We start from the raw sequence: 13,361 nt of genomic DNA, 5'->3' as shown, positions 1-13,361 counted from the left end.
CATTAAACTAGCTCATGAATCTAATCATTTTTTGCTGTACCCCTCAATGTGATCCATCCTTTCTGAAAATGGTGTGTTTATCTCCCATTCTCGAAACTGGTTATGAGAGTTCACCCATCTCATCTGTGGCATTTCTATGATTGACAAATGGGGGGAAAATATTTACTTAAGGTTTATCTATATTGAAGGCCAGACAACGGATTTTGTCTCTGTAAACAGCGCTTTAATATCAAGTGTTTGAACAAAAGAGAGAGCTATTTCTCACTCCATTCTGGCAGTGGAGATGTCCCAGTTAACATAAACACAAATTTTTCCTTATTGACTACAATTTGTAATAAGGTTTTAGTTTTTGATGCAACATTCAACTGGTAGCTAACAAGGTTTTTTGGTTATACCAAAATTTGTTACAAAATCATTTGAAATTCAACATTTAAACATAACTGAACATATCATACTCATGTTGGAGATTAGCAACCTAGAGATAGAACTGAAAGGCTATGTTCAGAGGGGAGGTTCACAACCACATAGTTTGATTTAATCTCCTTGTATATATTCTTTCACTTCCTGTTATGGGGGCTGGCAAACATATTTTAGAGTTGTCGAAAAAACAAAAACAGGTGGAGAGATCATCTAATAAGGTTCAGACAACAACTGCAAAAAGTGGAAATTTTGCACTTACTTTCTGATGCATCGACAGGGAAAGTGAAAGGGAATCTCCGCAATAGGCCACAGACAAGAAAAACCATAAACAAACTGTGATTTACCCCTTCCTTACTCTATCCAAAATTTTAAAAAATCCCTATGAAAATACCACAATATTTAGTAAAATAGGACATACAGCACTTGAGTTCCCCGTAGGAAATAGTCAATGCGATATTTTTAAGGATATAATGAATGCAATACATGTTACAACAGCGGTCGCCAACCAGTGGTCGGTGGATGGACACAACCCACCCACTCTCCCATCGCAGGCTCAGACCTGCTTTCTAAACATCCTGGGGGAACAGTAGCTCAGGGCTGTGGACACAATATTGTTCGTTGAGCCAGCGATGGGAGAGTGGATGGGTTCTGGCATCATGACCTCTGTGGGAAGTTTCTTCCCCTTTAAGTGACACACGGCTCCCTGTGCATTCATGGTCAGATTCCGTGGATTTAGTGGACCATGAGGTCCCAAACGTTTGGGACCCCTGTATTACAATATCATATTTACTAAAGCTTCTGTGAACTTAGCCCTTAGGGTTTTTACACACAAATGCTGGATGCAAAACTTTCCTAATAAAATTTATAAAATCCCATTGCTGTTTTACAAAGAATCCTATGGCAGGGGATCCCCTATTGGGGGGGGGGGTCTTATGGAAATAAAGAACAGATACATGTAACACATAACATCTACAATAACTAGAAATACTTTCAAAAACAGCTGGCATCTCCATTTTATATATACAAGGAGATTAAATCTAAACAGGATCCATTATTCAAGGGGAAAATAGATCAAGACTGCAACACATCCTATTCATCTGCCGCCATAATTGTTCGTTTAGCATTTTGAAAAGGTGAATATTTAATGATATTCTCTTCTTTCCAAATATTATATTACTTGCTGGAATTGCCTACAGAGATATGCAAATCTGATCGTCCCAAGTAAATGTTTCATAAAATCAATGACTGTTTAAATTGTGGGACTAAATTGTTTGTATATAAATATTACCTTTTATATTCCATTTGAGTTTTATGTAGATGAACACATTACTTTAATGACCTGTATTTGCAGAGAGAGAGAAGAAGATTCTCTAGAAATTCTCAGCAGCCAGATGGCTGCCTCTTCTAGCATGAGATTAAAAGATGTTTCTAATTCACAGCTCTGCTTCTCAGGCAAATTAATATAGCTGGCTAAATTGCTTGTGTTTTGGAATAAAATTTAAAGGGACCTTTTATGGTGTAAAACGCTTAGTGTCACAGGTTTCCTAAGCAGATTGCAGCTCAGGTACCAGGCGCCTGTTTCAAACATTTGTTAATTAATGGGAAGGACTCCGCGGTAATTGACTGCTTCGGGAAAAGGAAAATATAATGACTCCTGATTAATCATGAAAAGAGATTCATTGCGGAGAGGGAGAACAATAATTGCCCTAACGATCAAGAAATGCTAATTAATGAAACGGACAATGATGTTAGAAATTAGCTGCAAAGTACCCATTTTTAGAGTGTGATTATGTATTCCGGTGTTAAAGTAAATATTGCTTTGTTTCCCCCTGATGTAGGTAAGCAAAAATATGGACAGAGCCAATGTCACATTGGCAGATGTGTAAGAGTTGAGCGCATTACATGGCTGTGGATCATTTACAGCTGGCAGCATTAGTTTGCAGTCACTTGGCCACAAAAAATTGATGGTCAGAAGTTTTATGACTTGACCTATTATTAGTTTGCTTAAAGTGAATGTGCTACCTGGATCCCATGTTCAAAGTTCCAGTATCCACTAATATTACTTCTAACCCTATGTGTTCTAAATTTAATTCTTGTTTCGAGTGATTTTTTTAGTAATACTCTGTGCCCAAAATCTAAATCTAATTTAACCAAACCTAAACTTAACTTCACATTGAACATTAAATCTATTCTCATTACTTTCTCTTCAGTCTAAATGAGAGAACCTAAATCTAACACAATTTACCCTTTTACTAAATCTAACACTGTCCCTTCATGCTAACACCTTGTCCTAAGTCTAACGCTGCTACCTCATCCTAATCATACCCCTTTCACTTAGACTAAAACTGTTATCTCATTCTAACTTTATAATGCTCTCATTCTAACTTACCCCGTACCTTAGGCCCAATTCTAACATTGTCATTTTATCCTAATTTTACCCCCAAATCTGTTATATTTTGCCAACACTGTGACTCAATACTAACTTAACCCCATGCTATCAGGCTAATTATGACATCATTACCATGTCCTGACTTATCTGCCCTACTCAAATCTTAACACTGTTACCTCGCCCTAATTTTATGTTCTTCTCTTCTTTATTTCTAAGACTGTCAGCCTATACATACTGAAACATGTGCCATTCTTGGTATTCATTGTAAGTTGCCTGTATAAAAATTCTTTTTGATCCATGAACAATCACAATTTGTCACTAATCTGGCAAGTCAATCACAATTATTGGGTTCCCAAAGAACAGCAAGATTAAAAAGTTCCAGTTTTAAAGTGATTCAAGTCTAGGATGTTCTAACAAAAGATAAATGTATTTCTAGAGCCCTGTACAGATGCCAGATAGATGTCAGATCACTGTTACTGTTCTGTTCTATATAGAAGCTAGTGTGGAGGACAATTGGCAACGCAATGTACTATCCTCCAGACAAGTACATCCGTTTATCTTTGGTGACAATCGTGCGATGTGTATAAGTAAGGCCTGGAGCAGGAGTGACCAAAGGGAGCATAGGTGAGAGTACTGCATGACAGGGGGAAAGGGAGGAGCGCAGGGGGTGAGGTCAAGGAGGGGACAAGTTGGATTCGACAATAATTAAAAACAAAAGGAGGAGATAGTAGGATATTATAAAGTTTTATAAAGGTTTCATATTGTTAACTCTATAAAGAGATTGTCCATTTGCATCACGCTTACCCTCTGTGGCTATTAAATAAAATTATCGCAGTAATAGGGCTTCATTTGGCACAAAACTGATTATCAACTATTGGGATGAAATGAATAAATTTGATGGCTTTCAACCTAATTTCTAATAAGACAAAACTGACTGAAAAGCTAAAACATGAAAACAAGAAATGTTGGACTGTCCTGTTATTGTATGTATCAGTGACACAATCACTGTATTGGTTTGAACTAATGTAATGAAGACAGCTATTAGGATTATGAGCCCATTTATACTTTGCTCTTTCCTGTATGTTGCATTAAAACACACATTTTATTGATAAGTTGGCTCGCCTATTTTTAAAATAAGGCCAGCAACAAAGAAACATTACCAAGAACAAATGCAGCATTTTTCCAATGCAGCATGTCACAACACATATGCGTTGGAGTGCAATGGCGTGCCAATTAAAATGTGAGTTAATGTGCATTGCCGTATTTGTTCATTACTGCAGCAGAACAAATCACAAATAATTGTTTAGGCCCAAATGTTTTTTGCCTATGCTCCCATGAGCCACTATAGTTATGATAGGACTCATAGGTCAATAATGTAGTTGTACAGATTAGATTTGCTTGTAGCACTTACTATCCATTACCATTTACATCCATTTTCTACCCCTATAGATAGAGTTGCCCTTTTCCCCATGTTCAGCTTACAGACTAATGGCATAAAATGGTAATAATATCATTAGGAGAAATTACTAAGCAGAGGTAAAATTACTTAGTGTATGAAAACGTATCGATTTCAAAGTATTTCTTTATCATATGTCGCTTGTCATGTATTTAAAGTATATATAACTGATAAATGTTTTCAAAGAAAAGGAAAATTACAAAATTATTCATGAAAGGATTTGCTTGGGAACTTCCGTAATAAATATTACTTATCAGTGTGTTGTAATTAGCGTAGTGTGTTAAGTATATTGTTAAAACAGTGAATATTATCTGTGTGTTCCTTTGTTAGGAAAACAATATTTAGTAATGTAATCCTAAATTTGTAAAGCTTTGTGCTCCATGGTTTATTGATGAACAATATCATAATGTGGAATTGTGGTATAGTAAGCAACCCTGTGCAACTGAAGTTTATGCCCAGTGAATCTGTGCCTGCATGTGGTATTACATACTGCCATTTAATTGCCAAATACTTGAACCTCATTGAGTAGTAGAATCTCTTGCAGTTGGAAAATTGGATTGGGGCTTAGTACTGAAATAAGACAGGGCTTGACTTGAACAAATGTCAGGTCCTTCTTTACAACCCAGGCCTAGGATCTGAAGACTTTCCAAAGGGATTATTTTCAAAACAAGCCCCAGCACTGGATTTTAGAGCTTTTGTTACCTAAAACATTTTTAGTCCAGTTCAGGCCATATTTGATAATATTGTAATTGTAATGTTGACCCTTTGTTCAGTAAGTCTAATTGTAAAGCCCACACTAGTCCCTGATGACCCTAAACTGTTAAAAAACTATCCAAACTGATTTCTCTTTTAGATGAGTTAGCCGTAGAGAAATCTAGTTTGGGGTTAGTAGTTCTTTAACATGCACCAATGATGACCAATGCTATGAACAATAAATCCTTTTTCTATTTTTTAACAAGCAAGAGTGTATGTTTCAGATCTGTATGGGCATCTAAATATTCACCTATATATCAATTTTCACACCCTGGTGTACAAATAAAAAAAAGATTGTGAATGACAGCCTTTAAATGCATAATCAAAACTTTGTTACCAATGGCAATCCCCATACCTATTAAAACGAGCTCCAATAAAAGGTCAACAATGTTTTGTTTCTCAAGGCCAGATAACTACAGATTGATTACCTCCTCAGCTGCTGATATATTATCCCTTGTACTGAATGTTGTCATTTGCATTCCCCTTACTAGAGTAATGTGTAATCTCTTTTGTACAGATGGAATATCCTTGGGCTACAGGGCGCTCTCCTCAGTCACTTCATCGAGCCTATCTACATGTACAGCATTGTGGTCGGCAGCCTGCATCATACGGGCCACCTTTCCAGGGTAATGAGCCACAGAATAGAAGATATTGGTAGTCTGCCAGACCCATATCGGCATAATCATCCTCTGCTCAGCGGTAAGCAAATACCTTTCGTGCAGACAAATTATCATGTTCACTTCAAGTCTTTTAAAACACAAAAATCGTCCTCAGTTTCTACATGAAAGCTAATCAAGGTCAAACAACTACAATGCCTTCAAGCAGACCTACATATAATGATGTTTGCACTTGAGTCCTCTAGTGTATTGTTCTCTGTCTCATACATAACAGTATTGTCCTTTGAATCTGTTTTTAATTTTCAAAGTGAATTTTAAATTAATGCAGAAAATTAGGATGCATCAATATTTTTTTACATTGACCACATGAAGAATGCAATTGTTATACAGTATAATAAATTGTACAATGACGTTACAGCTTATTGACTATCATTTTATTCCTTACAATCCCTATTGACAAAAATGGATTCAATTATAGTTATGAAATGACAAATACTAAGCCCCAGAAGAATAAATTGTCCTTGAGATATGCTAATTACTCTTGAGCTATGTAGGCAGGTTTATTGATTCCAAAGAGGATTATTTTACATTGGTAAATACAGAAGGAGAAAGTGACCATCCTAGGAGAGCCAAACAGGTCAGTTTATCATGATCTGTGAGTTGGATGTACCGTTTACTTGTTTCGTATTTAACCACAAAATAATCTCCCCAATAATATGATAAATGTATTTACCATACATGTGTGAAAATTGGTATTTTTACTCATATAGCCCTATCTGTATTTACCAAACTGTATTTTATCTCTAGCCTAAACGGTTCCATTCTAAGCATTTCTAAAAAGTAAATCTAATGGTCATCTCCTTGCTTTTTCCTTCTGTATGGATGTTCACAGACAACACTGTGCAAAGCAATAAAGCTCTGTCCTTCCTTCCTCATCTATTCTTCCAGACAGGGAAATACAGAAGGCTGTTATCAAGCCGGATTCATTAATATTAGTAATTGTATGTAGAAATAAATATATTATAATAAATAAATATAAATAAATATAATAAATAAAATAAATAAATATAATAATTATTATTATTATTATTATTAATATTAATAATAATAAACAGTATTTATATAGCGCCAAGATATTACGCAGTGCTGTACAATAAATAGGAGTTGCAAATGACAGACACACACAATGACACAAGAGGAGCAGAGGACCCTGCCTCAAAGAACTTACAATATAAGTGGTGGGAAAGCAGAATACAATAGTTCTTGAATTCATCTTTGTATTAAATCTTTTCCTATTACAGTATCTGTTCAGTTTTAGCCATAGCCTCCCTCATCTTCCAACTAAAATGAAATGAAAAATTATATGGGGAAGACTCCTTTAGTATTCTATACAGTATATATATGAAAATAGTGTATGTTGCCATATTTTCTGCCTTGTATCTGGACATAAGCCATTTCCTCATATTATAAGTAATTTGTGCAATTCAGTAAAATGGCCACTTACGTGGCCTACATGCATTACGGGTGCTATGATTGTACAAGACACTCCCCAGTAGTTAAGTTAAAAATAAGTATGATTTCCACATATTTATAGCCAACGTTCCGAACCATTATGGCCGTAATTACTGCATCTTTACTCTGCTTAAACCAATTAACCCCCCAGAGCTTTCCCTGACAAAATTAACCAGAGTAAAGTCACATCTACATCAGATCAATTACTGAATAACGAAAAAAGGAATTTTCTATTAGATGCTAACATTTTATGTCCATGTTTTCATATTTATACATTTATTTATTTTATAAATGTATGTATCATGCAATATTAATAAATTCCAGTATCACAAGACCAATTTAACTTAATGGTACCTAAATATATATATATATATATATATATATATATATATATATATATATATATATATATATATAGATATGTATGTATATATTATATGCAGTTATTGCACTCAGGGTCCTGATGTTAGTATCATGTAATCCCACGATTATCAGGGCTGTGAATGGGAGGGGCAATTTTGTGAGCCAATGTGCACATGCTGCAGTGCACATGCGCTTGCAGGAGATTGAACAGAGAGATGGCCTCTCAGGATCCAGCTGTTCTTTCACTGTCCAATTACTTATCTTGCAGTATTACCTTGACCTAATTTTGTGGCTGCTGAAGACCTCATTATGCTTGGAGATAAAAACCCGTATACACAGAGTAACCACTCCAGGGAAGCTACCCTTATATACATCAAACTTATATTTATCTACTAGCCAGGAGATATTTTTCCAAAAATCAAGCAAACCTCAATTTTTTATTGAAATAAACAGCAAACACCAATTGATAATATTATATTGTTTATATATATATATTATATTATATGACATTTGAGGTTTTAAAACAAAAGACATCATAGCCTTCTGTTCATGTGAGATGCAGACTTTCTTTAATATTGGATATACAATCTGGTGGGCCATTTGCTAGCACTTTTACCTTAGAACATTGAGACAGATCTGGGACACAAGCAAATTTGTGTTTTTTTATTTTTCCAATGTTTGCATAGGTATCCTGTGTACAATCTGGTTTCATCCCAAAACCATACTGATAAGATTGATTTCCCCCACCAAATTGACTTTGGACTAAGTTAGGGACATATGACCATGATGGGGACATTAGACTGTAAGCTCATTAGGCTAAGAACTGTGTAATGTATTGATGATATATAACTACATAATAACACATCATTGGGGCAAAGTTTCTCCTCCTCTATGAATTTTTATGACCAATTTTATTCTGCATCAGGTTGGCACCTGAATATAATGATATAAGTTCATAAATTAGTCTGGACATGCTGCCAGCACTTTTCTATTTTAAGGCTGCAGCAATTTTCAGTAAGGTATGTGAGTGCTGTAATTACTGGGCACGTCGTCACTTCTGATTTCGCCCACGGCTTCATACTATATTAAGTTATTCATACCACTGCCAGTCTTTCCATTGCTGGTAATATTTTGCTGGGATCCTCCATCACAGGTTTTTAAAGAGTGACTCAAGGTAAAAAGGAAAAACCTGTTTTTTTAAGGAACCATAACAGCTACTGTGTGTAATATACACATTCTCATTAGAATGTCATTCCTACATAGTAGATTTATTATAGAGAGTTGGGGCCACTTTGTGAAAGGCGCCAGAGGTTGGGTGGAGTTCTTACTTATGCGTAGAAACCCTCCACTGAAAAGGGAAATAGTAATTTAGGAGCAGAAAAATTCCACCCAACTGGCAATTTTTGGTTGGTGGCAAGAGTTGCTGGAACATACTTGCCTCCCTTCTGCATCAGCTAATTACACACATTCACCAAACATAAACTTTTGCATTGAGACCAGACTTCAGAACTGAACTCTGCATGAATTCTGAACTGCCAAAATTACAAATTCATTCATATTAAATATGCCACTGTTGGGGCAGCATGGTTGGCTCAGTGACAACTATGTAAGTGCTAGGTGCCAAGTTTGAATTTTGGCGGGAGCACTATATGGATGGAGTTTGTAGGTTCTTCCCGTGTCACGTGGGTGCACACTCCGGTTTCCTCCCACTTTTCAAAAACATGCGGTTAGGTTAATTGGCTCCCCCCCAAATTGGCCTTAGACTGTGCTAATGACATAAAAATATGGTGGGGACATTAGATTGTGAGCTCCTTTGAGGGACAGCTAGTTTTATGACTATGTCCTGCATAATGGGCCTGATTTATTATAGCTCTCCAAGGCTGTAGAGGAAACACTTTCATCAGTGAAACTGGGTGATCCAGAAAACCTGGAATAGATTTCTTTAAAGTCATTTATTAGCAAATGTTTTCAATCCTGGACCAGATCCATTCCAAGTTTGCTGGACTATTGATAGTTTTCATCAGTTCTCCTGTATTTGCTGTAGAAAATAAAGCACTCTAACCCCAACAGGGGTATGTCTAGACACTACAGCTAATAAAGGAAAAGAGACTGTTCACATAACAAAGTGAATTACCCCCTTGCAAGGGATACTGCACTTAAATTCATAAATGAAATGACACTCTGCTGACTTTAACCATCTAATGGTGTGGAGGAAAACAAAAACTTGCAATTTCTTTGCATATTAGGTATTTATCCTTTATAAATTCTTTATAACATGAACTATGACCTCATTCTCTAAGCTAAGTGAATTATCCCTTGCAAGGTGATAATTGTCCTTTGGATTGAGCAGCAAAAAGTCTTTTAGTTAATCACCTCCAATGTTTCCAACTACTCCTAGCTTTTTTTTGTGGATCGGAATACTGTAACATAAATGATCACATTGGTAACTAAAAGAATTTGTTTAATGCAGAAACTCAGTGCGACAATATTTTTTTTTTACTGTTTTCTTGTATTTTGTTGAAGAGTGAGATTTCATATCTTTGGGGAATTTTCATCATTTTATTCAGTGAGAATTCAGCATGACAGGGTCTACAGGGAGAAGATGTTGCCTAATCTGTTATATTGTGTTTATCTCGTGTGCGTGCAAAGTGTTTGTTAATTCAGTTCACATTTACTTCCTCTATTCCTGATTGATTTCTCTGCATCTGTATTTAATCTGTATCCTGTGGCTATACATCCTCCCTGTATCTGAGAGCACATCGCTGATTGTGTGGGCTGTCACAGTGCAGTTCTCAGTCCAGTAAGCATCCCAGTTTTCCAAGCCCAGCTGCGAATACCAACTGGAAGACAATACTGGTTATGCTTCCATTGTGATGGATATATTTTTTTTTTCTGGGTCATTTGCTACAGACTGGTGATGCATGGATGGCAGAAATTGCCCGTTCTGCTTTACAGTTGTCTGGTGGTTTGGAAAGAACCGTTTTACTAGATTACATAGATTATGTTCATGGCATATACTAATCTCAGTACCTAAAAGTGTAGCACCCAGCCATGTGTTTGAATAAAAAAGTAACTTTAAGTACTTTAATTAAGTATATCCAAAAGCAAAACTTTTTATTTTGTTTTGGATGGGGAAGGGAATAGTTAAAACCCTGTTTTTTCATTCTCTTTTTCATCCAAAGATCCAAATCCAAAGATATCCCATCACTTGCTGTCCTGTGGACACATGAGAATAACAACTCTGCTCTGAATCCTGGAACATTGCAGCATCATTACCACCCCATCACCGAAAGCTGTATAAGGTAGACCTATATCGCTACTGTATGTGTGTAGGCTATTGTTCAACTTTACTACAAACACAGCCAAAGTTTAAAAAGGCCTTTTGGTGGCCAGAAATTTACAAAATATTCTACATCTCCCAACACAAGCCAAAATCAAGGCTGGTGTAGTTCCACTGTTGGGTATGTGTCTAACTGCTTTCAGTGAAATAAAGCAGAACTAAACTCATTTGAGAAACAAAATGTGACCGGGTTAATTTGTTATTGCAGAAGTAACAGGTGATAGCTCTTCTGCAATAAAATAAACTTACCTGACCATATGTACCATGAGCTGCGCATGTACCTGGATGCTGGAATTGATTGAACTCCTATGCACATGAGCGGGAGTTACATCATTCCAGACTGGCCAAACCAGATGGCTGAAGATCCCAAACCAGGTAGAGGACCAGGTGAACATGACGAAGGACTGATGAGTATAATATGAAAATGCAATCAGGCAGGTAAGTTTATTTTAATGATTCAGTTTTAGTTTGCTTTACTTCACATAAAGTTCTTAAAAAAATCGGAAGGGGAAAACTAGACAACATAGTTTTGCTCTTACACATGCACATGGCCAAGCTTCTAAAGACTGGATTGCCCAGGTTGCATCTTGAGATTTGTTGAGTGGCCAAGGCTTTTCTTCTTATTTCTATTCCATTTCAACACCTGATTACAATATTTTCATATCAAATATTTACCCATTATGCTTTTTCATTTAGTTTGCTATGTCCTTTAAAAGCAAATCTTCTTTTCAACATGTGTAAAAAAACAGATAAATATCCCATTAGCTTGGTGTCCTTCATTATCATCTCTAGTCTCATCCACATTATTTGATTTCATAATGGAGAGTAGTGCCACTTGATTTTGCCACTAACATGGCTGTTAAATAAAGAAAAGCTGCTATCATAACAAGCCCAATAACGTGTCACTTGCTGTGCTTTCCTTATAATTAGCAAACTCCAGAGATGAGATTAAAACCTGCATAAACTCTTCATATGCAGTCATCTGCATAGCACGGTTTAGGAATTGCTGCCTTGCTCTCTCTCCCTGTGGACATTTTTTACCAGTGTTACCCATCTTTAATCTGCCTGTGCTGTGATAACTACCTTACAGATAATGGACAGTGTATGGAGGGGGTGTTTTGTAAAATCTAATGTATAAAAAACATCAATATTTGTAATTTGTAAGCATGGTTTTATCTAAACTAAAGCAAGCAGACAGCATAGTAAACTGAAGTTTTCACATCATTTACTACCTTTGCAATTTACCAAAAATTGGATAAAAAAAAAAAATGAATGGATTATTGACAATGCTGTTCGTTTCCTAGGTAGAACCATTACAACAAAGTCCAAAACCAATACAAAGGGGACCATACCCTTGCAAGCATACAAGCTTGAGCAGCCATTTTCAAACACAATTCCATGGAACTCTACAGTTCCTCTAGAAGTTGCTGGGCATTCTTTGATCTGTGGCTGATTGATATCACATGAGAGGCTGCCTGCATTGTTCTGGACTCATCACCATTTAGCACAGCCAGCTGCATGAAACCAAGGACCTTTTAGTTGTTAGTAAAGGTGGTATTCTGTCCACTACTGTAAAGGGTGATTTTTTTCCACAGGCAACCAATGCAAATAGCATTTTTTACCAATGACTGAATATATTGGGAGTTCCCTGACACCTCAACGTTATTATAAGGGTTCTTCAGGGGTAAAATGTTGACAAAAGCCAGATCTAGAGTAAAGATGGTTGGAAACTCTAGGTAAGGGGATAGCTTGGGCAGTGTGCAGGTTGTGCACCTGTGAAGTGTGAGTCTACATGCCTTGAGATTGTATAGCAGTTGTGCAGTCATATGTATGCATGGCTATCATAACAGTGGTTAATATTTGGCAAACCTGGTCATTAAATGGTGATTGATCAGCCCCCAGTATCATTAGTTAATTGATATATGATCCCAAATCTCTCTATTGATTAGGAGATGAATGTGATCTCTGCCTTATCAGAAGTAATTCAAAGAATATCCAACCCAGCCCAGTTGTAGTGATTACAACACAGCTGTTTCAATTGTTTGCACTCAATACACAGGAAGATAATCACACAGAACCAATCACACTCATATTGTGTCATATCCCATGGGATCCAATGTTTGAAAGAAGATTATAGAAAGTTCCTGAGCTTTAATCTCAGCATCAATGGCCAATGGCCCCTTGAGTACTGTGACACATATAAGGTCACAAGATATATATATCTCAAGCTCAATAATAAAAGCTGTTTCCAGCAATGTAGAAACTAAGAAAGTCTATTGACGTACTATCAGGATGGACTCAATATTTGCCAATAGCAGTAACCTATATGAACCTACACAATAGACAGCTTGGATGTCCAATTATATTAAATGTAAAAGTAAATTGTCATCTAATTTTACAAGTTATTTAACCTGAGACACTATTATAGCAATTAATTGTGAGGATATTTCACCATGAGCTCTATCTTGCAGTGCAGCCATAAAATCCATATTTGCTACAGAATCATGATGT

The 13,361-nt window shown here is 36.3% G+C and overlaps 1 protein-coding gene across 1 annotated transcript in view; it reads left to right on the top strand.

Moving 5' to 3' along the window:
* Positions 1 to 13,361, top strand: part of ADARB2 (adenosine deaminase RNA specific B2 (inactive)) — a 339,858-nt gene that overhangs the window by 311,092 nt on the left and 15,405 nt on the right. Inside the window, exon 9 of the mRNA XM_072412630.1 lies at positions 5,536 to 5,717. Coding sequence (XP_072268731.1) covers positions 5,536 to 5,717 — 182 coding nt within the window. The remainder of the gene's footprint in view (positions 1 to 5,535; positions 5,718 to 13,361) is intronic.

Source organism: Pyxicephalus adspersus, chromosome 5 (genome assembly GCF_032062135.1).
Source record: "Pyxicephalus adspersus chromosome 5, UCB_Pads_2.0, whole genome shotgun sequence".
In the NCBI taxonomy this organism is placed as follows: domain Eukaryota; kingdom Metazoa; phylum Chordata; class Amphibia; order Anura; family Pyxicephalidae; genus Pyxicephalus; species Pyxicephalus adspersus.
This window is presented reverse-complemented; position numbering and strand designations above follow the sequence as displayed.